At 41.9% G+C, this 25,000-nt stretch overlaps 2 protein-coding genes across 3 annotated transcripts in view; one reads left to right on the top strand and one right to left on the bottom strand.

Moving 5' to 3' along the window:
- The first annotated feature begins 3,263 nt into the window (after positions 1-3,263).
- wipi2 (WD repeat domain, phosphoinositide interacting 2) lies at positions 3,264-13,756 on the top strand. Of its 2 annotated transcripts, none has more exons than XM_030058221.1 (12): positions 3,264-3,704; positions 4,532-4,614; positions 5,095-5,264; positions 7,226-7,322; positions 8,297-8,394; positions 9,646-9,738; positions 9,892-9,962; positions 10,065-10,178; positions 10,321-10,485; positions 11,497-11,604; positions 11,748-11,845; positions 12,104-13,756. In XM_030058221.1, exons 1-12 carry the CDS (start codon positions 3,631-3,633, stop codon positions 12,214-12,216), a joined length of 1,284 nt encoding a protein of 427 aa, XP_029914081.1. In that variant the 5' UTR covers positions 3,264-3,630; the 3' UTR covers positions 12,217-13,756. The 2 variants fall into 2 exon arrangements, with proteins under 2 accessions (XP_029914081.1, XP_029914082.1); XM_030058222.1 differs by lacking the exon at positions 3,264-3,704 and adding an exon at positions 3,735-3,865.
- Positions 13,757-16,934: 3,178 nt separating this feature from the next.
- The window catches only part of LOC115363072 (myosin-16-like), a 31,245-nt gene continuing 23,179 nt past the window's right edge, over positions 16,935-25,000 (bottom strand). Inside the window, exons 33-43 of the mRNA XM_030057144.1 lie at positions 24,541-24,737; positions 23,458-23,590; positions 23,111-23,327; positions 22,334-22,470; positions 21,852-21,955; positions 20,703-20,895; positions 20,224-20,427; positions 19,593-19,718; positions 19,309-19,479; positions 18,565-18,765; positions 16,935-17,132 (exon numbers count right to left, since the gene is read on the bottom strand). Coding sequence (XP_029913004.1) covers positions 16,935-17,132; positions 18,565-18,765; positions 19,309-19,479; positions 19,593-19,718; positions 20,224-20,427; positions 20,703-20,895; positions 21,852-21,955; positions 22,334-22,470; positions 23,111-23,327; positions 23,458-23,590; positions 24,541-24,737 — 1,881 coding nt within the window. The remainder of the gene's footprint in view (positions 17,133-18,564; positions 18,766-19,308; positions 19,480-19,592; positions 19,719-20,223; positions 20,428-20,702; positions 20,896-21,851; positions 21,956-22,333; positions 22,471-23,110; positions 23,328-23,457; positions 23,591-24,540; positions 24,738-25,000) is intronic.

The raw sequence follows: 25,000 nt of genomic DNA, 5'->3' as shown, positions 1-25,000 counted from the left end.
GGATCTTACTGAGCACGCTGAAGACACTAGAAGGCTCCCCTGCAGACTTTAAGTAAAAGTCAGTTATTAGCTCATACTGTGTGTCAGGTTACTGCGTACATGCATCTGCAAAACATTAAATTAATGACTGCTCATCATCAGTGATATTATAGAGTCTTACAGCCTGACTCTTTACTCGGTGTTTGAAAATCATGCAACAAGAGCAGCAACAGCAAGAAAAACCACAGCTAGCAGTTATTACTACTACAACAATAACAAAAACAGATTAAATCAGTCAATTCAGTGATAAGACTGGTCTAAATTAGTTTAAGTGCACTTTGACTGCATGGTTTTTCTACTGATCAGATGAAACCAATCTCTCCACTACAATCACCAGAGGAGAGAATAATAAGAATCATATATAGTCACGCATACTCGTCAGTAATCTGATTTTATTTTTTTTTTAAATAGCCCAGGACAACATTGGCCACATATAATCAACCTAACCGTAATTCTCTCTACCCGGTGGCCATCACATTTTCTTGTCTTTGCAGGTTCGCCATCACAGAATACTTTGACTATAGTCCTGGAGAGTGTGACTGGTTTGACAAGAAAAATGCCTACTGGGAGATGCTGGTCCTTAAAAAGAAAAGAAAAACTGTAAGACCTGATGTTGGTGAGTCGTCTTTATCTGTCTTTCTGTGTCCTGTTCTCGTTACTCTCACTGCACATTGGCTTCAAACTCTACATGGATGTCATTTGCAGGTATTGGTTGTTACGTTCCTGAGACACATGATGTGATCATCTGGAACTGCAGAGTGCATCCAAGATGCAGCAGCCGGTCTGCATCGATGTGGGATCAATCAGCCTCAGATTTGACTGTCTGACTGTGTTTTTACACATACAAGCTATCGAACAAGATGCACCGTTTCTTGTGTTTGGGGAGCTGAAGACAAATTTCCACCCTGATGGAAAACGAAGTTATGTTCTATTCTATTCTATTCTCTGGACCCAATGAAGGGAAATCACTTTGGGCCCCAACAAAGTTCACTGTTTAGCCACAAACAAGAAAAAACAATGACAGAAAGCAATGGTTTTATTACTACATATTTTTAGCTGCTACATACACACGCACACACACACACACACACACACACACACACACAAACACACAAGGAAATGAACAGTTTGATCACACTATACAGCTGTTATGTCTAAGTCTTAAATCTGTACTGTTTTTGTCTTGGGAATCCACTTTGACCTGAAACTTCATTCTTGGTTTGTTAGTTCCATAACATTTTATTTTAAATTAAAATAAAGTTGTTGTTTTTTCCACAAGGTTTCTGACCATTACTTCATCTCTATCTGGATTACACTGTTACATGGCAGCTACATGTGTTTATCTTACTGAAATAGAAAGAAAAAAAAACAAAAAAAAACATGGTAACTCTTTATAATAACCATCATTAATAAATGGAAAATTGTTAGTTAATGAAACTTTGGTTAATAGTTATTTTGCAGTTAGCAAACACTGAAATTATAATTTTAAAATGTACTTATAACACACTAAACTATTTATTAACAATTTATTGTTGCACACATTATAACAATTTATGTAGGCTAATAGATTAACTATTTGCTGATGATTACCAAAGGATTTTTAAACCTTTAAGAAATTGTTGGTAAAACATGTACAAACATTACATAGATAGATAGACCAGATATTTTACAACACTTTGTTTATGGGTAATAATTGGTTTGTTAACAGTCAATAAACAGTATTTGGATAGTTTTTATACAGTTGCAAGTGATGCTTATAATACCTTGTTAACTGGTTAATGAATACTTTGTAAACCATCTATGAACATCATCTGGATGGTTTTATAAAGTTGCAACTATTTCTTATAATAATTAGTTAATGAATGTAGTCTCAAGTCTGGGGTCCAAACAGACTGTTAGAAAATGAAAATTTTATAGATGCACTACCCAGTATTTACAAACCATTTAGCAAGCATTATGAGCATCGGTTTCTACTTTAAATAGCCATCTAATATTGTGTTTAAGTGGTTTACAAATCAATTATTAACCATATACCATCTATGTAAAAAATGTTTATGGATGGTGTTATAAGGTGTGCAACAATAAACAGTTAAGAAATAGTATGGTATGTATTAGGTAAACATTAAAAATTATCATTTCATTGTTTGTTAACTGTAAAATAAGTACTAATGTTTAATTATTACCATCATCATTTATTGATGATGGTAATTGTTAAGTGTTACCAAACACACTGCATCTGTTTTGTCTTTCACTTCTGGTTCTACGTTTGATATTTTTTCCTTGTTGCCTAGATTTTCAAAGCCAAAGAAAATCTCCATGTGCCTCTCCATGCCGCTGTGCTTCAGACCAAAAGCCGGTGGCAGACCTCTGCTGGCTGTAATGAGAGCTGCACTGACACCCTCAAAACATAAACTGGGCCAAAGGACACTGACGTTGACGGTTTCCCAAGAAGGTCTACCTGGCAGCAAATCAAGAATCTAAGCACTCTGCCAAACAAAATAACTAGTGGATAACTAGTGGATGCACTGATGGGTGGATGGATGGGCAGATTTCATAATATTTTTTCTAGTCCCTGGGAATACTTTCAATATTACATCTGAGCATAAGAAAATATGAAGATCAGTAAATCATCCTTACTCCAGCCTGATTCAGTGGCTTGACATACTCTTCCCTCCAGGCCGGCAGCAGGTTCAGTTATTCATTTTGCAGCATCCAAACATCTCTGAAGCAATCTTTGTCAAACAATTACTTTTAACTCTGTCAGGGCAAAAGCAGATCTGAAGCCAACAACATGTCACTGATCAGACTTTACAGGAGAGTGTGACTTCAGATTTTATCACACTGGTAGGGTAAAACCTTCCCAGTGCCACATACCCAGGTTTAGAGAGACACGCACTGTAAAGTATTTGTCCATTTGAGGTTTCATCAAGTAACTGTCAGATTGAGAGAGAGTGCAAACTTAAGGTAAACACAGCCACAGTGTGACATGTCTAGTCTTACGCCTGGATGCGCAATTAAAAAAACTCGCACTCTAAGGCTGGGACTCACACCATAAATCACGCTCCAAAGTCTCCTTCAGTCTCACTCCTTGGCTGGCACAGGGGTCTCTCCTCACGCCAACAGCACCCAGAGGAGACGTAGCCGCTCCACGCCGCTAGAGGTCGCTACTGCACACGACATGCTTTGACCCACCTCTCAAGTAACAACATGGAAAGTTGTTAGTCTTCCTGTTAGTTGACAGATGTCAGCTCAGTCGCACTTTTGTCGGTGTTTTGGAGGGTTTGTCTTGTCTAGAATGGCATTCGCCTAGATGTTGTCTACGATTACAGCGTATAGCTCAGCTGTTCTCAAAAAGTAAACTAGAAAAACGGTGCTGGCTCTTTAAACGTGTCGCACGCTGCGGCTTCAGAGCATGCGTAGGGAGACGGAGCATCAGCCCCTTGTGAAAAACAACAACAATCACTACAGCAGGGCTAGCAGATCAGCGATGGCTCCGTGAAACCCAACTGGTCTGCCTTTAATCACTGTACAAATTTAAGCCCGACTGCTGCTATTTCTACAGGAGCTTTATAGATCGATGGTGCCGAGCCCATGAACTTGGCCAGTCAAAGCGGGGATGCTGGCGGAAGCCAGCTCCTCTTCGCCAACTTCAACCAGGACAACACGTAAGGAAGGGCCGAGGGGTGAGGAGGCTGCCCGGGACCCGGACGGCCTGTGCTGTCACGGCTAGCTGACTGTAGCTTGCTAAGTGTGCAGCTGTCAGTGAGCCCCAGGGGGAGCTGGGTTTAACGTGAATGTGAAAATGCTTTGAAGTTGTGACTCAGATGTAAGCTAACTGCCCAGTCACACGCTAACATGAGCTAGCTTAGAGAAATGGTGAAACACGTTTTATTTCAGCCGTTTCGCTAACTAGCTAGCGATAAGCAGCATGGTGGTCCGGGGCTAACTTTAGCTAACATTCACAAGCAGGTGTCATGTAACGCCCAGGCTAGCGAAGGGGAATTTAGTTACGATTAATAAGATAACTGCTTAGATGGACGTAACGTTAGCCAGCGTTAGCATGTTTCAGTTTGGGTTGCAAGCCCCGGCTAGTCGGTGTTTGTCAGCTAGCATAGCACCTGCTGACGCGGCGGGAGCGTTGGGACGCGAGCTGTGTTATTTGTCAACAAAACATTCCAGTCCCTTTAAAAAATACTTTGCTTTGGTGAAGTTGGCAGCCGTGTCATGTAAAAAGACTGACGATAAACGGCTAATTTTGCCGGAGACAGAGGCCTGCTGCTATTGCAACACACCCCCTGTCGTGTGACCGCTGTCTCAGCCTGACCACATCCTGACACACACATGGGATTACTGTGGCATATCATCCCTGTAGTTACCAACGGGGGGCTGTAACAGTATGGGCGCTGGCTATCTTCACCAAGTGTGTGTGATTGTGTCACATGTTGCTGCAGTTTTGATTGACAGATGCTGCTTCCCTCTCTGTTTTGTACAGGTCCTTAGCTGTTGGTACCAAGTCGGGATACAAGTTTTTCTCTCTGTCATCTGTGGACAAGTTGGAGCAGATTTATGAATGTAGTGAGTATCCGTCCCCTGTGATGCCTGCATACCTGCGGTGTGTGCATCCTCTCAGCCCTCTCACTGCACAGGAGTATTGATTCATTCCTTCCCTGTTACATCCGGGTTTTAAACATTTCAGAACCGGTATCACTGCTCTGTAAGATTATTTTCCTCATCATATTTAATGCATGCCCTCACAGACAGGATATTATCACCGCACCATAAAAACATCTCTCACTGTTTTAAATATTAATAAAGCCTGTCAGAGGAGCTTCCTAGCTTCTTATGGATTCCTAGCATAGACCAGCCCAACATGGTTCCTAACATCAGGCTGCCTCCTCAACTATGCACCTGCATTATGTACTCCATGCAACATATATGATGGAAATAATCATACCAGTAGCCATTGAAAAACTGACAAGGGCACAACACGTAACCACTCTGGAATGATAATGTGCTTGTTTGTGTGTGTGTGTGTGTGTGTGTGTGTTTCCACAGCGGACACAGAGGATGTGTGTATTGTGGAGCGCCTGTTCTCCAGCAGCCTGGTGGCCATCGTCAGCCTGAAGGCTCCCAGGAAGCTCAAAGTCTGTCACTTCAAGAAGGGAACCGAGATCTGCAACTACTCTTACTCCAACACCATACTGGCTGTCAAGCTCAACAGACAGGTACGGTGACACCGCAGAAAACACCTGTCACAACTGAGTCTGAAAATGTGGTTGTAATGTTAAGTAAAGAAAACCTGTAGATGTAAGGAGACACTGCAGAGAGAAAGCATTTCATATCTGTCTTACTGGACTTGTAAGTCGGCTTAACTAGTCTGGCCTGTGTTACTTGTGTTCACTGAACTATAATAAAAACTGGATTGCTGGTGATGTAATAAAAAGTGAAGCCACCACCACGCCATGGAGATATGCCCAAATTTGTAATGGTATAATCACCTCAACTGTAATCCTCAGCTCTCTCAATCTCAGTTGACATTTTCACCTTTATGATTTTCCAGTCATGATGCAGTCTGTCGGCTGTGAGAAGGATTCATTGCCTAAAGTCTCTTTACAATTTAACAAAATTTATTACAAAAGCAAATGAATAGACAAATCTGTGGAAATTATTACATGAGGAACTAGATACTGAAGTTGTTGTTTTTTTTTTTTTTTTGCCTTATTTAATACACCTCTGTATGGGCACCATTAGCTGCACAAAGCACATCAAGACGGTACTCGATTTCTTGCCATGTTCGTTGTAGCATCAGTGATCTTTTGCTTCAGGTCGTTGATGTCCTGTATCTTTGTTCGATACACGATATCTTTAACATAACCCCATAGAAAGAAGTCCAGGGTAGTGATATCTGGTGAACGAGGTGGCCAGGGAATGCAATGTGATTAAAAACTTTGATAACCACTGAGTACATAGAACAAATCTGATTAACATATCTTATCAATTGCTTTTGTAATAGATTTTTAAATTGTAAAGAGACTTTGTGGACACCCTGCACATCATCTCTCAGTTTCTGGCACGGCTTGATTATGTCAACATTATTTGTCCCTCCCCACAATGGCGCTGGTGGGCTCGGTTTTGTTTTTCAACCGAGAATTCACAGTTGAACTGAGCCACACCAGACCTGCAGAATCGCTCGAAGCTTTTTCAAGTGAACATGTGATTCATGGGTCTGAAATCAGGCTAACTTATTGAAAGAAATTTTAAAAAAATACATAACTTATTAACAGAGAGGTAACACTTGTGATGCCAGTCATTACACACAGATAGAACAAAAACAAATCGTATTGGTAAGACAGTAGATAGTAGATCGCTGCCTTTCAGCAGGTATCATTAGCAGTGTGGACAGATCTAAGTTGGTTGTAGTAGGGGAGCTCACTGGCTGTTAGCTTAGCTGCTGTATTAATGCTACTCTGGATGGCAGGACTGTCAACAAAAGACTTAGACTCTCTGCAACCTGCAGACAATGATATGACTATTTATAGATGACAATCAGTGTTCTTGACAATCACTCTAAAATATCTTCATGCAGCGGCTCAGTCAGCCATCAGCAAACTAGTTTAGTTTGTTTACAGATGAATGAGATGTTCTGTTAAATGCTGTTTGATCTGTACAGCCTATAATATTGTCACATCACAACACATGAATATTAAACCCTCCTCATAATGTTACTATCTCCTGCAGATGATTTTCCTAGTTCTCTTTAGTGAAAGTTTATTTTCTCTAGTGTATGCTGCTGCTTTATTATCATGCATATTATAGATCAGTGCTTGTGTATTCAGCAGAAGATTCTAGTAAATGGTGTGCTTAAGGGGTCAGGTTGCTGGTATGGATATTTAAAAGACCTTCAGCAATCAAGTGAAGGGGCGGGAGCTTCCTCTCCAGGCTGCTGCACTGACGTCCAAATGTAAACACTGTAGCTCTGTATACATTAAAAAAATCAAGACTCTCTGAACAAATTTGAAGGTAATGAATTCATTCAACATGCTGTTGGGAGTCTAAAAACATACTTTGTGTCTGTAGGAGTAAAATTGTGAATGCAAACAAATCCGCGTTGTTAACATGGAAAACATCTGTAATTTGTGTTTCTCTTTAATGGTGTTGATGGTGATGGTGTGTGGTTCCCCTGCAGAGGCTGATTGTGTGTCTTGAGGAGTCGCTGTACATCCACAACATCAGAGACATGAAAGTGCTGCACACCATCAGAGAGACCCCACCCAACCCTTCAGGTGAGCGCGGGGTCAGTGTGTCTGCGACCGTCCAGCTGGAAAACACAGACTAACCCTGGCCTGCTGCTTCTGTCAACAACACTCACACGCAGTCGCTGTAATTCAGGTTTCTTGGTAAAGAAGGTGTAGTGAAATGTTAAAAGATCTGAAAACCATTGAAAAAACTGGAGAAGAGGTTATTCCATGTGTATAAATGTTTTCGAAAAGCAGCAGTGATGTATCTCTTGTTGCTCAGGATATCAGCTGTTTTTTGATCACCGCTCTATTCGTTTAAATTGCAGGGTTTGTTCAGGTGCTTGAATTTTAAAGTGGTATTTTCACGATTTGAAAAGTGCTTTGATTTTGAATACAGTGCTTGAAATTGTAATTGCATTGCTTTCATAGTAAATTGCTGTTTCGGTGACACTTTTTGAAACTTGAAGCCTTTTTGTGTTTTCCTTTTTAATTTGACTCCCTTCTGTAGAGTGCTCTCGCTAAAAATAATGTTGGGTTGTTTATAGCACAGTAACATCTGATTTAATGTGATGAAGAAGAGAAAGAGTCATTTTGAGTATTCGTAAACAGCCGTAAGATTCTGGAAAGGCTTGAAAATGGGCCCTGAAAAGTACGTGAATTTGATTTACGGGGTAGGAACCCTGAAAGTGAACAGTGGTGTTTTTTGCAGCCTTTTCATTTTATTTCCTCCTTTTTATTGCTGCCCATAAATACTGAAAACTGCATTTTGATTTACTCTTGAAAGGCTTGTATTTCTAATGATTTTGCAGGACAAAATCCTCACATGGTGCCCAGTTAATTAGTGCTCCGTATTTGATTTATTGATATTTGATTTGTTCGGTTAATCATTCATTGTGGAACTCTGAAGTTCAGATCGCTGTCCTGTTGTAATCTATTTCATCCACCTTTCACCAACTGTCTGCTTGTTTGTTTGTGCATCTGTGCATCTGTGTGTGTACATGAACACACATCCTCTGCAGGATTGTGCGCCCTGTCCATCAGCAACGACAACTGTTACCTGGCATATCCAGGCAGTGCCACGATAGGAGAGGTCCAAGTGTTCGACACAGTCAACCTGGTAGGTCAACATGAACATACACACACACACACACACACACACAATAATAATCTGTATAGAAATAAATCCATTTCATCTTTTTCTCTTCAGTTCTCATTTCCTAAAATAGCACTTCCTTATCAGAACATAATGTGATATATGAGCATTTTCGGGGCACAGCAGTATATTAATCAGGGTTTGTGCGGGTGCTGCAAAATGCTTGAAAACACTCAAATATTAATGTGGTATTTTCAAAGTTCAAAAGCTTCTTGGACTTTGATTTTGATTTGATTTGGATTTACTTTAATAGTGAATGGCAGGGGCCGAGACACATTATGAAACTTGGAACTTTGTTGTGGTTTAATGTGATGAAGAAGTGAAATCAGCATTTTATTTATATCTAGCCGTAATGTGCTGGAGAAGCTTGAAAATTCTTGAAAAGAGCTTGAATTCGAGTTAAGAAAAGGTGAGGCAACCCTGATTGTTTCCTCTGTGTGGCTAAGACTTTGACTCTCGTGCTTCGTATGAGAGGTGTGAATCATGATTAACTTCATTGTCGATGTATGTGTTATATTTGTGATTAATCATTTAGTCTGTAAACTGTCACAAATGGCGAAAGATGCTCACTGGAACTTAGCAGAGCCCAAAGTGATGTCTACTGATTGCTTCCTTAGTCTGACAAGCAGCCAAAAAACTTAAAATATTTATTTTATAATGATATTATGAACTGGGAAAAGTAAGCACATCTTAGCATCTGACTGATGTCAGTGAAGCTTGAATCAGAAAATGCTGATGAGTTTTACTTGATGAATTACTAAAATGATTAAACAGTTCCTGAAATTATAATTATTAATCATCAAAATCAAATTCCTGTCGATGAGCTGAGCAGCTGACTAATCACTGAAGACCTTCTGGCTGCTTGTGATGTTGTGATCAGAGAATTGAGGCTCATTCTGATGTTGCTGCTGACTTTAAGGCGCTCTAGATAAGAGAATAAACTGAAACTGCTTTAGCCTCCGTCTGTCAGTTTCTCTAGATCAGCAGGTGTAGATAGTTATGAGAGACTGACGGCAATAAAAATATGAACATGGATCAGACTATGGGCTATTCGGGTGCTCTGATCCTGCAGGACACTGTTTTCACTGTCGGTAGATGCACTCAGAAATCTCAGCTCATTCTCATTTAAACTGGTTTCTGTGTTGCCTTGCTGACTTGCTGGTACTGTATTGATGTGTGTATAACGCTGTGCTGCCGTCTCCTCTGTGTTTCCAGAGAGCGGCTAACATGATCCCAGCCCACGACAGCCCCTTAGCTGCTCTGGCTTTTGACGCCAGTGGAACCAAACTGGCCACAGCCTCGGAGAAGGTAGGACAGTTAGCGCCTACCTTTCGCTCATTCACCCTGTTTGTTTGTGCTTTTGTTTTTTTCCGCCTGAGCGAACAGCTTTTCCCCCTTTTGGGTCTAACTGGCTTCTTTTCTTTCTCTACTGTCTGTCTCGCGTCTCTCACTTGCTCCCAGGGCACGGTGATTCGTGTCTTCTCCATCCCAGAGGGACAGAAACTCTTTGAGTTTCGACGAGGAGTCAAGAGGTACGTTTATCACGATGACTCAGGATGACGTCGTGATTTCCAGAGTGATGAAAGCTTTTCCTCTGTAATTGACTTACATGTAATTGACTTACTTGATCTTAGGTGTGTGAGTATCTGCTCATTGGCGTTCAGTATGGAAGGCCTGTACCTGTCGGCCTCCAGCAACACAGAGACGGTCCACATTTTCAAACTAGAGACGCAGAAGGAGAAGTATGTGTACGTACCTTCCTGCTTCCTTCATGTGCCACCACATAGCCAAAGTCAACACGGCTTCAGACCGGTATTTCCTGCTCATTTACCTCCTAAAATCATGGGCGGGCATGTGTGTGTGTGTGTGTGTGTGTGTATGTGTGTGTAGGCCAGCGGAGGAGCCCACCACTTGGGGAGGGTACCTGGGCAAGGTCCTGATGGCGTCCACCACCTACCTGCCGGCCCAGGTCACAGAAATGTTCACTCAGGGCCGAGCCTTCGCCACCGTACGACTGCCCTTCTGCGGACACAAGAACATCTGCGCCTTAGCTGTGTGAGTGCACACACACACACACACACACACACACACTCACTCACTATCTGTGCACAAACTGAAAGAGAAACCAGAGATAATGTGCCTGGCTTCATGCCGCTCTGGTTTGTGCTGATCTGTCCTCTTCTACAGATGACGTGGGCCTCAGCTTTCACTTTTGATCTTTACAAAACTCAAGATTTGATGGTGCCTTTCCAGCAGCACTCAGAGCTGAAAATATTTTAACACAAGGCATAGTGTTTTAAAACGTTTGATTATTTGATCTTTAAGTGGCAATGTGAAAGTTTTTCAAATATATATATATATTTTTTTTACGCATCATTGGTTCCAAGTGCCAGTCTCTTAGGTTTTCTGTTGATGAAGTTTAGGTTTCTGTATGTGGTGTTTTGGTGACTGGCGCTCTGCTAACTACCTGTATTCATTACAGACAGCCTGTTGTTTCTAGGGGCGTTTTAATAATAAAAAAGGCATAGCAGGTGATGGGATCAACCATTTGTCTGTCATTAGCCAACTCCTCCAACTAGACAAACAAACCATATTCCAAGTGTGAGAGCGCTGAAGTTAAACAAACACGAGGAAAGCGATAAAGCATGTCGCTCGTATGTTTGTGGGAGCGGGACTCGTACCCTTTCTGAAAGGGAAATCTACGTTGGTGTCCTGTTGTTTCTGTTTCCACATCCAACACTGAGGGCCTAGCGGACACCAGAGCAGCAGCCCTAAAAGCTCTGGTGGTCCGGGTACACACTGAGTCAATGTCGCGCCGTGTCAGTAAGTGGCAGCAAAATGGTTATTGATTAATCCGAAAATATAATTACTGCTTTTATCCAAAGAGCCCAGCGGTTCAAACTGAGCGTCAGTCTTTGCATAATGGCCAAAAGACATCGTCGATAATCCCAGGGCTTTGATCGTGATGGGAGCATTGTGCAAAGTCTCTTTTCATGCTTTGTTTACAGCAGTAAGACGTTTGTGGTTGTGTGTGTGTTTTTGTTTTTTTTCCTTCTTTTTATACAGGATCCAGAAGATTCCCAGGTTGTTAGTAGCAGCAGCTGATGGCTACCTGTATCTGTACAACCTGGATCCTCAAGAGGGAGGGGAATGCACACTTATGAAACAGCACAGGTAACACACACCACACACACACACACACACAAACAGAGCATGCTTGTTACTGCACACTGTATTTATTTAAAGTTGTGTGCAGCCTGATGGCCTGCATTCATGAGACACATCTCATTTTTTTCTGTCGTTTTTTCTGTCCTCAGGTTAGACGGCAGCGCTGAGCCGCCTAATGAAATCCTGGAGCAGGGGTCACATGATCGCCCACTCGTGGCCCAAACCTACAGTGCTGCTGTCACTAAAGGTACATCACACTAATATTCATGTGGACTATTTGAAAAGATTGAAAAGATAAGAAACTCAAATTCTGATTGTTATTATTTATTTATTAGCCATTTAATTTAACAAATTTGGATGGAGAGGAAGAAAAATTTGCCATTGCTTTTGACAACAAATTTATCTATTTTATCATACAATTTCAGGTGTGATATGTCTACTAGCTGAGGGATTCTTCTAATGATGAACATATTTAGCGATTTGAGCCTTGATCTCCGTTTCCTAGGTTACTGCGAAGAGCAAGGTGCCGTGGGAGGGGCGGGGCTCGAGGATGACCTTAACGACTTGCGCTTGGAGGAGGAGAACGAGCAGCCACCGCTCATCCTGGAGACTGACTGACGGACGGCTGCACCCACCAATCAGAGGGCTCCTCTGGTGCTGCTATGAACATGTGACACAGCGTGGGGGGCGGGAGGGGCAGGATTAAAGACGGGGGGGTGTATTTAAACGCTCGTGCGTTGAAGAGCCTGTCAGTCTGTCTGTGCGTTTGTCTGTTCACATACTTGTCTGTTTTCTCCCTCCCTCCTCCCTCCTTTTGCTCCCCCCTCAACCCCCCCCTCCCTCCCTTGGCTTGCCTGCGCAGGCAAGACTGAAGCTTTGCATGTACATGTGCCAACCGCTAAAACCATGCTCCAAAGAGCGAGCATCCGTGAGTGCGCGTCGGGACGTCCTGTCACAAAAAAAAAAGAAGAAAAAAAAATGTAGCTGTCTCTCCACTTAGACACACACACAGACGCACGCGGTGTGTTCAAGTGACGATGAATGTGTAAGTGCCTCTCTGCCCCGCTGTCATGGTTTCTTCTGTTTGGAGAATTCCCTCCTCCCATTGGCTCAATAAAATATGTTTTAAGTTGTCTGATCTTAATCTCGGTTGTGAGCCATCTTTTCTGACCCTCCTCTCTCTCTCTCACACACACAGGCGCACTGTCCTGCGTGGGGTGGACTGTGTGTGTGTGTGTGTATATGTGTGTGTGTGTGTGGCATCAGTCAAATAATTTTCTCTTAAAAGAATGTTTTAGAGGCTTTTGGCATGAGGCAGAGGTATTTGCGAGTAAGAGTGTGTGCGTGTGTTTGCGTGTGCTGAGACATCCGTTGTGTGTGGTGTGTGTGTGCGTGTGTGCGTGTGCTGGGCATGTACATTAGCAAAACGTTTAGAAATAAGCCTACACTTGTCCCCGCTCACTTTAACCCAATCAAAACAGAGGCTCAGCGGACCTTCCCGCCCCCCCCTCTCTCCCCCTCCTGAGGCCTGCAGTCATTGGTTGATTTTTGAACCCCCCCCTCCCGATATTACTGATTCGTATTTTCTAATCTGCATAACCAATCGTAACCAATGATGTGTCATGCGTAAGAAAACATGCATGGTGTTGTTGACGTGTTACTGTGTCCATACGTTGAAGGCACTCGGCTGGTGGTGATGGCGATCAGTCCCAATCAGACAGGAAGTCGGCTCAGACAGGAAGGAAGGGGTCAGCGTTGCAGCAACAAGCCTTCAGCTGCATCCCTGAGAGTCCTCCTCCTCCTCAACCTTATCTATACTCTGTACATTAGTAGTTGTGGCAAGATATCTTATCACTGTACCATACTGTCAGGTCATAACCATGGATTCAAGACTTTAGAAACCCTGTGCATAGTGAGTCATTGGCCACCGAGTGAACTGTGGGCTTTCATTTGGTTCGTCTGGAGCTCAGGCTGAGCCTCATCACCTGGTCCAGAGCGCTGCATGATTCCCCGTGATCCTTTGGTGTCTGAGGCTAAAGCCGCTAAAGAAGGTAGTGTCGAGGGAAATTTGGAGTGTAAGGCATTTTCTAATGATTTTGTATAAAAATGTGAAACGTTAATCTGAAACTAAAATGAAAATAAAATCCATGTTGATGTATGACATAGTTGCCGTTCCTTCTTGTTACACTGTGGCATCCCTTTCACTTTTTGGGACAATTTCAAGAGCATAGGATTGTTATTAACCATGATGTCTGTGGTTGTCTCATTTACACTCTTATAGCAGATGACTTTATCCTAGATTTGATTTTACAACAATTTCAAGGAATATAAAGGGTGAAAAAATATCAGCATATCGTACTTTAGGAATATTCGGCTTTTGTTGTGAAATTTCAGGATGAACCTAAAATGCATTATAACCTTTACAGGTGAACTTAATGTGACCTTCTGTAAACTTTTGAATGCACATGTCCAACTGTTCAATGTTTCAGTACTTTTTGCACAAGTTGCTGTTCTGTAACAAGGAGCTTAACGGCAAAATTCACATCAGGTGTTTGATGCTCCAGCTCATCGAGGTCGTATCATTAGGGAACGGCTGCTGGAGACTGGGGTACCTCAGATGGAGTGGCCTGCACTTTCTCAGACCTGAATCCCATAGAAAACCTATGGGATCAGCTGAGTCGCCGTGTAGAGGCTCGGAGCTCTGTACCCCAGAACCTCAATGTCCTGAGGGCCGCCCTTCAAGAAGAGTGGGATGCCATGCCTCAGCAGACAATAAGTCGACTTGTGAACAGCATGAGACGTCGTTGTCAAGCTGTAATTGATGCTCAAGGGCACATGACAAGTTATTGACACTGACATTTTTTGTTGTGGTATACCCACCACTGTTGTTGGCTTTTGTTTCAAGAAATTGTTTGAGATGAGGAAATCACCAGTGCATGCTTCTACTTAAATGCCCTACTTTCATGATATAACATCACTGTAGCGTGAACTTTTTACATTTTCCATAAATTTCACCCAAAAGCCAAATATCCCTAACTTTTTGTGAGTAGTGTATGTGTAGGTAGGAGCTGATTTAAGATTAAAGCCATTATATTAATAGAAAAGAGGCGGCACTTGATATGAAAGCACCTGCCTGTATGAAGATGAAATGAAGACACAACAACAAGTCAACAAGTTAAATATAGGGAGGGTGAGCTGAGGACAACAGGCTTTGATAGTAGAGGCTTGACACTGCGAGGTGAGTTGGAGAGGCAGTTCCAAAAGTAATATGTCGTAATTTTCCACAATGTTTTCAACAATCCATAAAAATTAAGCTTTATCACACTCATTTGTATCACTCAGGTTATACATAGTTGGTTTGTCCACAACAATCTGACTATTAAGTGTGCCAACAGTGGCGATTCAAATGTATAAAGTTGTACAGTGGTGGAAAAAAGTTTTCGGACACCCCATGCATTTGTGAAATATTGCATTAACAAATCACTCTTAGGTCTTCAAGTGCAATTTCTTTTAGTACAGTCACAGTCAAAAGAGTAAACAAATCCTAAAAAAGCCATTAAAAACTTAAAATTGATTGGTTCCATAAAAATACATAAGACATTTTGAGTATTGGGTCATTTTGGTACCAGTGATGAAGGTCGTTCTTTTTATTAAAAGACACAATTTTTGTTGCCAAGCTTCCTGTCTATATAAAGCAGCACATTTGAAAGTTCTTCAGACATAAAAATGGCTAAAACAAGGAACCTAACGCAGGAAACACGCCTGAAGATAAAGATTCAACTGTCAAGAATTTAGTTTTGTTCGTTTTTCTTGTAAACAATAAACAAAGCAATATAATTTGTATTTGTTTGTCTCTGTCTAATGCAGCCACACCTTTTGAAACACAAAAAAGATTTTCCCACAAATATTTCATGATAATATTTGAGATTGTGAGATTGTGTAAAATTTTAAGGGTGTCCGAAAACTTTTTTCCACCACTGTATAATTACCATTGGTGTTTACTGAAGATACACATGGATGTGTCTATTGCACACTCTTCATATGTCTAATATGCATCTATTAGATTTATGAATGATCTAAATAAGCTAAATGGATCCGCCTGTCATCTTATTCAAAGGAAGGCTTTTTATTCCTAAAAGGTTGAAGAGGCAACAACATTTTGACTTTTGATCTCTCAGTCTTGATCGACAGACGCTCCTATTCACACAATAATGACTGAAGGACTCGGTGTCACTTGCTGTGGTTTATTAAGACTTGGCAGCAGGTGGCTACACACACCGGTACCACACACAACAGCGACACACACACACACAGGTGGGCTCTCTATCTTTGACGTGAGAGCACAGCTTCAGCACTCAGCCCCCCCAGTGGAAAGACACCAACAGGGACGAGAGAACGCATACACACACCAACACATCTGGACATATTCCCTCACACACACACACACACACACACACGACATGATGGATGTCTGAGTACAAGGCACTTTATCATCATGACAGCAGATTTCTTTGGTAGTTGAGACCCAAATAGCAACCGAAGCCCCATATCTGGTAAACTGCAAAAAATCTCCATCTTAACGAGTCATTGAATCTCATATTTAGTTAAATAATCTGCCGGTGGTATGAGATAATCCCACTTGTTTCCAATGCTGATCAACTTGTTTTCAGATTTTTCTTGAACCAAATGTGATTTTCATGATACTAGTGGGCTAATCTGCCGTATTCTACCTTGTTTCAGCATATTTCAACTTGTTTGCAGAGAAAAGAAAATATCAGAAACAAGTGGGATTATCTCAGATTTCTACATTTGTTGAAAAAAAGAATTCAGGGCTGAAAATGAATGACTTTTCAGGATGAGGATTTTTTTTTTACAGTGTACTGTAAGATCCAAACCAAACCTAAAACACACTGCTAAGACACATTCCTACATTCTGCGCATACTAACGACAACATACACTCCTACGTAGCGTGCAGGCTAAAATCTACTCTCCATAGTTTATGTGACAGGTCCTAAGACTACACATGGTTAAGACTATTGGTGATGTATAAGACTTGTTTAAGACTTTCTGAAGGGGTCTAAGAGTTGCATGTGGGGCTTTTTAAGACTCTCTCAGGGGTGTGTGAGCTCGTGTTCCTTCAGTCGCGTGTCCCCTGGAAGGGCGAATGGATGTGTGTCACTCTGTGGGCACAGAAAGAAACACAATTTTCATCAGGATTTGTTTCGTACACACAAAACTGCTCTTTCATTGACATTTGTTATTTGTACGTGTACATATAATCATTCTATCTGACCACCTGCTAGTGGGGTGTGTCTTCTCCCTTTTTTCCCTCTCTTCACTCGTCCTGTGTTGCCCTGGCAGGCTTGGTGACCTGCACGATCTCCACCGAGGTGAAGCCCTTGGTGGCCGAGGCTCGGTTCCTGGTCCTCAGTTTATTCAGGGCCATCTCTGCGTTGTCCGCGCGCTCCTCTGCATCGTCCAGCTCATGGATGGTTTTCCTGTATTTGGACAGGCTGCTGTTGGCCTGCTCCTCCTGCAGAGAAACACAAGCAGCACAGCTTGAATTGGGTTTTTACCATCAAAACCTATATTGTCACTTTTGCTGCAGGGAAAAAAAAAATCCCAAAATCTCCAGTGCTGCCTGAGGAAGATAACTAGTGATGAACCTATATTTTCCAACTGTTTTGTCATGTGGATTACAAAAAATTTATATATATGTATATATATATATATATATATATATATAGGGGAGAGTGGGGTAATTTGTGCCAAGGGGCAAGTAGTGCCACCCCTGTTATCTAGAAAACCATAGAAGAAGTTGGTCATGTGACCACATATTTTTGAAGAGGCATCCATTTCACTCATCCTGCAAAGAAGGGAGACACATGGCTTGAGAGGTAAGCACATTTCAGTTCAAAAAACATTTTTTTGCCCTCCAAAGTAAAATTTCCATGATCAAGGTTTTTTGATTGCTGTGTTTGAACAATTATAGAAAACTTTGAAAACAGTTCACACAGGTTTTAGTACTTTAGTAAGCTACACCATGAGTCTATACAGTTAGCATGATGTTAGCTCAAAACAGCTGGGGGATGCATTTTTTTCAAAAACAAAACAATTTGTGATTATATACTATATATTACTTTATTGTATTTTATTGTTATTGTACATTGTCTTCTTACCTTTGATCACTAAAACTATTCAGATTCAGATGAAGATGATTTGCAGGTGCTCATTTTGGAATTTTTATTTTGTTCTGGGTATGTGTTCATGTGGCGCTAGGCCTTGTTATAGAAAAGTGGCTTGTGATCTTGTTAAAATAATAAATAAATGTTAAATAAATAATTTTGTATTGAATTTGTTTTGCTTTTATATAGCATTATCATTTGTGAGATTAAAATGATCTGTTTTACTTCAATTATCAATGGCACAATTTACCCCAGTGTATTCTCTCTAATGGCACAATTTACCCCCCACTGGTGGCAAGTTGTGCCACAAAACCACTTTTTTTTTTAAAGCTATATTTCTCAAACAGTTTATATAAGATCCAAAGTGATTGTTCCCAGGGATGCACAACATCCTAAACTATATGTGCATATTTTAGTTGGAGGCATTACTGTAATCCCCTCGCTTTAAAGGCACTTTAAGTAAATATTGGCACTATTTACCCCACTCTCCCCTATATATACATATATATTCAAAAATGCCCATTTTTTGGTTGACATGTTTTTCAGTGTGTTACCTTGGATTTTAAATCAAGGTAAAAATCTCACACGTTTGCTGATTACAGCTTCACTAAAGTCACTATGATGCTAAGATCTGCTGAAATTTTCTCCGTTTTTCTTTTGGCTGCTGGCCAGACTCACTTCAGCCAGCCTTCCTTACACCACATGATCTCTCTCTCTCTCGGTGTCGCCGTCTCCTACACTCTCTGTCTGTGTCCACTCACGACTCCCACTCCTACTCACAGCGTCCTCAATCTGGCGTTTGTAGGACTTGAGTTTGTTCTGGAGCTTCTCCACCAGCTCCTGCATGCGCTGGTTGGTCTTGTGGTCCTCCTCCGTCTGGAAGACCAGCTCCTTGAGACGACGCTCCCCCTTACGAAGACTCTTCACCGTCTCCACGTGGCGCTTCTGCTCCTGGTCCAGCTCGTTCTCCAGCTCCCTGATCTGGGTCGGACACAAGACAGGAAGCATCTCAGTGTTGTTTGTGGCATGACATAAGTAGATGTGCTAATATTTTCTGTGTATTTTCTGGGTTCTGCATTTTGATTCCTGCCCATTTTTTACAGGCAGATCACTCCAGTGCTCCAAATTATTTTGAGTGATAGTAGATTATAATTAGTATTATCCAAAGTAAGAGGACTTAGTTACAATCAGTTGGTGGTGTTTTTTATTATAAGGCTTGTAAATTCATAAATGAAAATCAATAACTAAATATGGTTGATGTAGATGGTTTATTTTTGGAAATATTTTCTGTTTAAGCAGGCACATATTCATCCACAGTGCAGTCAGTTTTAACTATGAGGATGGAGCCTCAGGGGGAACAATCCACTGGGGATTTTGGTGATTATGGTGTCCATGTTAAGTTGTAAGATATCGATGTCCACTTCATGTGTAATTTGACCAGTGGGCCTATAAACAAAACCCTGGTGTTTTTGCCCACCAATGTGAAGATCCATTTTACTCAGCACAACAAAATGAGGTCCTCACCCTGGTTTCCAGTTTCTGGATGGTGCGCTTGCCGGCCTTCAGCGCCTGCTGCTCGGCCTCCTCCAGCCTCAGGGTCAGGTCTCGGATGTTTTGCTCCTGGTTCTTCTTGATCTTCTCCAGGTGGGAGCTCCTGTCCTGCTCCTGCCGCAGCTCCTCACACAGCCTCGTCGCCTGGATGCAGACACAAACGCACGCACAACCACACATTTCATTTTGAGCATCAGCAGCACACTCAAAGCAGACCAAGTCATGAGCTGAACACATGGTGAGGTCAGGCCACTCACATCCGTCACAGCCTTCTTGGCTCTCTCGTCAGCAGAGCGGAACTCGGAGATGAGCTCCTCGTTCTCGCTGGACAGGCGGGCCAGGTCCGCCTCCAGCTTCCTCTTCAGGATCATCAGACTCTGGTTCTGGAGACAGACACAGATCACATTTGATAACATGAAACTTTAATGATCCATGTGGGCTGCAATTAGGGTGACACTTTATAAGTAAATGGTAAATTGATAGTTAATTAAACTTTAGTTAATAGTTATTTTACAGTTAACAAACAATGACCACAGTAAAACAGTAAAAATCCAAATATTATGTCCAGTTGCATTACAAACCAGTTATTAAGCATTAACAAAGTGATATTAAATATCTCCTCCAACTATCTATGTAATGTTTGTGATGTTTTACAAACAATTCTTTAAAGGTTTAAAAATTATTTGATAATCATTAACAAATAGTTAATATAGTATATAAAATGTTGTCATGTGTGCAATAAAGTGTTAATATACATTTTACAGTTTATACAGTTTAGATCACAAGAAGAAGTCTCCAAATAAAAATATATAAACATACTCAACAACTCCTCTACGCAGACATGTGTGTGTGTGTGTGTGTGTGTGTGTGTCCGTCCTGTGCGGCTACCTGCATGTGGATCTCACTGTGCCTCTCGGTGATGTCCACCAGCTCCTGCTCGATGAGTTTGCGGGCCCTCTCCGAGGACTCCAGGCCTCCCCTCAGCTCCTCCATCTCGGCCTGCATGAGGCTCAGGCGGCGCTCCTGCAGGCTGTACTGCTCCCTGAGCTCCTCGTGCTGCCGGCTGTCCTCATCCATCTGCACCTGCAGGTCCTGGAGCCCACAGGAAGGGGTTACAGAGAGCAGGGAAAACAAGAATTAACCCAGAACTGATCATGTCATAGCAAAGCATTCTGGTGCACTGTAATAAAAGCGAATGGATATATTGGTATGTGTATGTTGTAAAGTTAGTTTTTATTGGTTTTCTATGAATGATGTGTGTATGTGTGCAGACGTATGAGTTTGAATGTGTGCATGTATATATGCTGTGTGTGATTCAGCCTCTGAGCAGCGCTGGTGGCTGCAGCGTCACGCTTGACCCTCCTTACTTTGATCTGCTGCTGCAGCTTCTTCAGGGTCTTGACCAGCTCTGCGTTGTTCCTGTTGGCGTGCTCCAGCTGGACCTCCATCTCATTCAGGTCTCCCTCCATCTTCTTCTTCATCCTCAGCGCCTCAGCGCGACCTTTGGCCTCTGACTCCAGGCTGGCCTGCAGAGACTCCACCGCACGGGCGTGGTTCTTCCTACGCGACACAAACACAGGCGGATTCCGGTTGTGTGCTTGGTGTTATGATCGGATGGTGGCACAGATACAAATTTCCTGACCATCAATCAGCAGAGTCAAGAGTTTCATTCAGAGGGACAATCATTTGAAATATGAGACACTTTTTTACACTTCTTTTTTGATGACTGAAAATTAAAATTACATCTCTTTTAACACAAAACATCGCTAAAGACTGGATATTTTTAAGAGATATACTTTGATGGTAATGGTTCATGTAACAATTTCCCCCACGAAATGAATATGCATAGTGCATTTTGAGATGGCTTTTGCAAACACAAAAACCCACAAAATAATGATGACCTACCAGTATTTTCTATTTCACTGACATTGAAGATGGTGCTACTAATTTCTGCCAGTTTCTTCTCGTTCATTTCACATAAGCATGTGTTTATGCACGTGTACAGTTGTCCCTCACTGTAACGCGGTTCACCTTTCGCGGCCTCACAGTTTCGTGGATTTTTTTAGTGCAATTTTGCATGTTTTTTTTTTTTGTTTGTTTTTTTTACAGCGCATTGTGTTCTGTGTCCTGATTGGCTAAGGGAGAGCTCGCGCATTGTGTTCTGTGTCCTGATTGGCTAAGGCACTGTAGACCATTGTCAATCAATCTCCTCCATGCCGTGTCTCCTGTACAGTACAGAATGCATTCATTCTATAATATTGGACTTATTTTCTACGAAGGTTTGAACTTTGAGAGTTTAAACAAGAGAGAAAAGTGAGAAAATGTTAATGCCTGTCTGAGAAAAGTGTATAAAGTGTGTAGTGAGGGGTTTTACAGCCTTAAAACATCCATAATAATTGTAAAAAATAAAGCTGACTACTTCGCGGTTTTCGCCTATTGCGGGTTATTTTTAGAACGTAACCCCCGCGATAAACAAGGGACCACTGTACTTGTGTGTTCTTTGTCAATTTTCTAACCTGGTGACCTCAAACTCCTCCTCCTTCTCGTGGATCCTGCGGTCGATGTCGGCCTTAACCTGAGCCAACTCAAGCTGCACACGTACCAGTTTACCTTCCTCCACCTGGACACACACACACACACACACACACACACACACACAGAGAAAGAAAGACCAGTTGGCCAGACTGAAACACCAGAGCCCTGTATGTTAGTAGGACTGAAACAAACGCTCCAGGGTTACTCCAAACTGTTCTGATCAAGTCGTTCACTTGTGAATGAAGTGTAGCAAAAGTCTGATACTGAATTTTTTCTCCTTCCATGTCTGCATGTGGCACTGATACATTGATAGCCTGTTTCTTTTTCATTTTCTGCCAAAGTGTTTCAGGCATTCATCCTTCTCTGCAATCCTTCTGCAAATGCCGGGATTTAAAAAAAAAAAAAACTGTTGTCACAAAACTGTCCAGGTTTCTCATGCCAACAGGAGCTCTCTGCACTGCACCTCCAGTGAAGCTTCGGCCTCCTCCAGGGCCAGCTGCAGCTCCTCCTTCTCCACCTCCAGTTTCTTCTTGGCCTTCTGCAGCTCGTGGAAACTGCGGCCTCCCTCTCCAAGCTGGTCAACCAGCTCCTTGATCTCCTCTGTGGGAAGAGAAGGCACTTTGTCAAGAAAACACAACGAGATGGGAGGGCCGTGGGTTTGATGATTAAGGTTCGCACCATGTAAGGTAATATAAAGAAAACACAACATGCCACTGATTCTGAGGGACTAACTGTACATTTTGTGTGTAACGAAACCTTCTGGTCTTTGCCCCAATTCCAGTCTTGTCTCATTATGAACTCAGCCTTCCCAGTCTGTGTGAAACATAAAATTCCCTGACATGACTGAAATGTTGATTTCCCATTTTTCTCCTTGACCAACATGTGAAACATCACATTCACACTTCTCATTAAAGTTTATTATTCTGTTTTATTCTACGCATTCAGTGTCTTGTTGTCAGGATAAAGCCAAGGTGAAGTGAATATAATGTGAGCACAATGGAAAATAAATATTTCTTTTTTTTTTTTTTTTTTTTCAATTTGAGGCTGACAGAATCCCATCATATTCCCATCATATTCCCAAGAGGAATTATTTTTTTGTTTTCCTATTCTCTTTATCCCTTGCTTCTGTTCCAAGAAGAATATTAAATTCCCCTGTTTTCCCTGTCTAGAATAAAGTTTTTAAAATACCATAACTTTTCAATTTTACTGCCAGACGACCAGCGGGCATGTGCTCGCCCACCTGAGAGGGTCTTGTTTTCCTTGCGGACCGTCTCCACCTGCTCCAGACTCTCTTCATACGTCGTCTTCAGCTTGTAGAGCTCCGTCATGTAGGACCTGCTCTCCCTCTGGCTGTTGTCCAGCTCCAGCTGCAGCTCCTCGTTCTTCTGGCTCCACTCGGCCGCCAGCTTGTCAAACACCCGTTGCTTCTTATCCAGAGCCGCTGCCGCCGCGTTGGACTGGGTAAGTATATACAGACAAATGCAAATTAATCTTGCATAGACACAAGCACAAAGGCAAATCTATACTTTGTGCATGTGTCTGTGTGTGTGTGTGTGTGTGTGTGTGTGTGTGTGCATGTATTTGTACCTTCTCCAGATCTATGGTGAGGTCCTCCACTTCTCCCTGCAGCCTCTGCTTGACCTTCTCCAGGCTGGCAGCTCTGGCCTGGGCTGCCTCCGCCGCCTCCTCGGCCTCCTGGAGACGCACTGCCAGTTTACGCCTGGAGGAGAGAGAGAGAGAGAGAGAGAGAGAGAGAGAGAGAGAGAGAGAGAGAGAGAGAGAAGGAGATGGTGGGGAGTCAAAACAAGCGTGGGATCTTGTTAACAAAATGCTGTTTTCTCATTATAAGTGAAAAAGACATGACCACATTCTGAGCATCTGTGGGTTTTTACCACTACCATCTCAATAGTACAGCTGACATCAACAACAACTTTTTTAAAGCCTGTGAAAAAAAACATCCCTTACCACCTTAAAAGCGCTTAACAACTCTGAATCATGCTCTCATTAAAAATGTACAAATCTATGAATATGCAAATAGCCCCCACCCTCCTCCCTGCCTGCTGGCACACAGTCCTGAGTATTATGCCATATTTGAAAGTTTAACCATGAAAAAAAAAAAAAAAAAAAAAAAAAAAAATCAGCAAATCTCATTTAGACATAAACATAACAAAAACATACTTTTGAGTGGAGGGGGACTTTAAAAATCTGATTATATTATTGTATATATATAACGTGTATGTATATGTATGTGTATGTTTGTGTGTACATTTTTTCTCTCCTTTTTATTAATTTATTTATATCTTTACTTCATTTAATTAGTTATCTTTATTATATTATCTATACCATATCGGACATAATAACACCATACCTTCTGTTTCTCCATCTACACACACACGCACACACACACACGAGCACACACACACACACACACACACACACACACCCTACCTATATCATTGTAACTTTATGTTGCTGTCTGTTGTGGTTTGTACTGTATGTCTGTACTTTATGTCCACTGGGTTTAATATAAAAAAAATCTGATATTTTCTCAAGCTCAGCTTCGACTTATGTTATGTTTTGAGAGAAGCCTTCATGCTGAAACAGTGGCAGCTGAGGTATAACATTTTTTTTTTCTCGTAAAGGTTTCTGCTGTATTCACGCTGAGCCTACTTGGTCTCCTCCAGCTCCTCGGTGCGGTGAATGGCGTCGGTCTCGTATTTGCTCCTCCAGGAAGTGACGTCGGCGTTGAGCTTGGAGACGAGGCGCTGCAGCTCCCCGCGGGCCTCCGACTCCTCCTCCAGCTGCTCCTTCAGCAGGGAGAGGTCATGGCGGGCGTTGGCCAGGGACACCACTGCTGTGTTACGACCCTGGAAAGAAAGAAAGAAAGAAAGAAAGAAAGAAAGAAAGAAAGAAAGAAAGAAAGAAAGAAAGACAGCCAGCTCACTAGACATCTTTAAAAGAAGATTAAAGACCCACCTTTTCACTCTAGCCTTTAACTAGCTCCTATTTTATTCCACACTGTTGTCTTTTATTGTTTTATTTGCATCTTTTGTTTTATTTCAAATTTTATTTCAATTTTTAGCCTTTTCTTATTAATTCCACCCTGTGCTGCATTTTATTCTTTTTAATG

The sequence above is a fragment of the Myripristis murdjan genome, chromosome 8, assembly GCF_902150065.1.
Source record: "Myripristis murdjan chromosome 8, fMyrMur1.1, whole genome shotgun sequence".
Classification (NCBI taxonomy): Eukaryota; Metazoa; Chordata; class Actinopteri; order Holocentriformes; family Holocentridae; genus Myripristis; species Myripristis murdjan.
The sequence above is the reverse complement of the archived record's forward strand: the minus strand, read 5'-3'. Positions and strand labels throughout refer to the sequence as shown.

Coding starts and splice junctions, on each gene's coding strand:
- wipi2 (XM_030058221.1), top strand. CDS start 3,631: ATGAACTTGGCCAGTCAAAGCGGGGATGCTGGCGGAAGCCAGCTCCTC. Junction 3,705..4,531: donor AACTTCAACCAGGACAACAC/GTAAGGAAGGGC, acceptor TGTTTTGTACAG/GTCCTTAGCTGTTGGTACCA. Junction 10,179..10,320: donor ACGCAGAAGGAGAAGTATGT/GTACGTACCTTC, acceptor ATGTGTGTGTAG/GCCAGCGGAGGAGCCCACCA.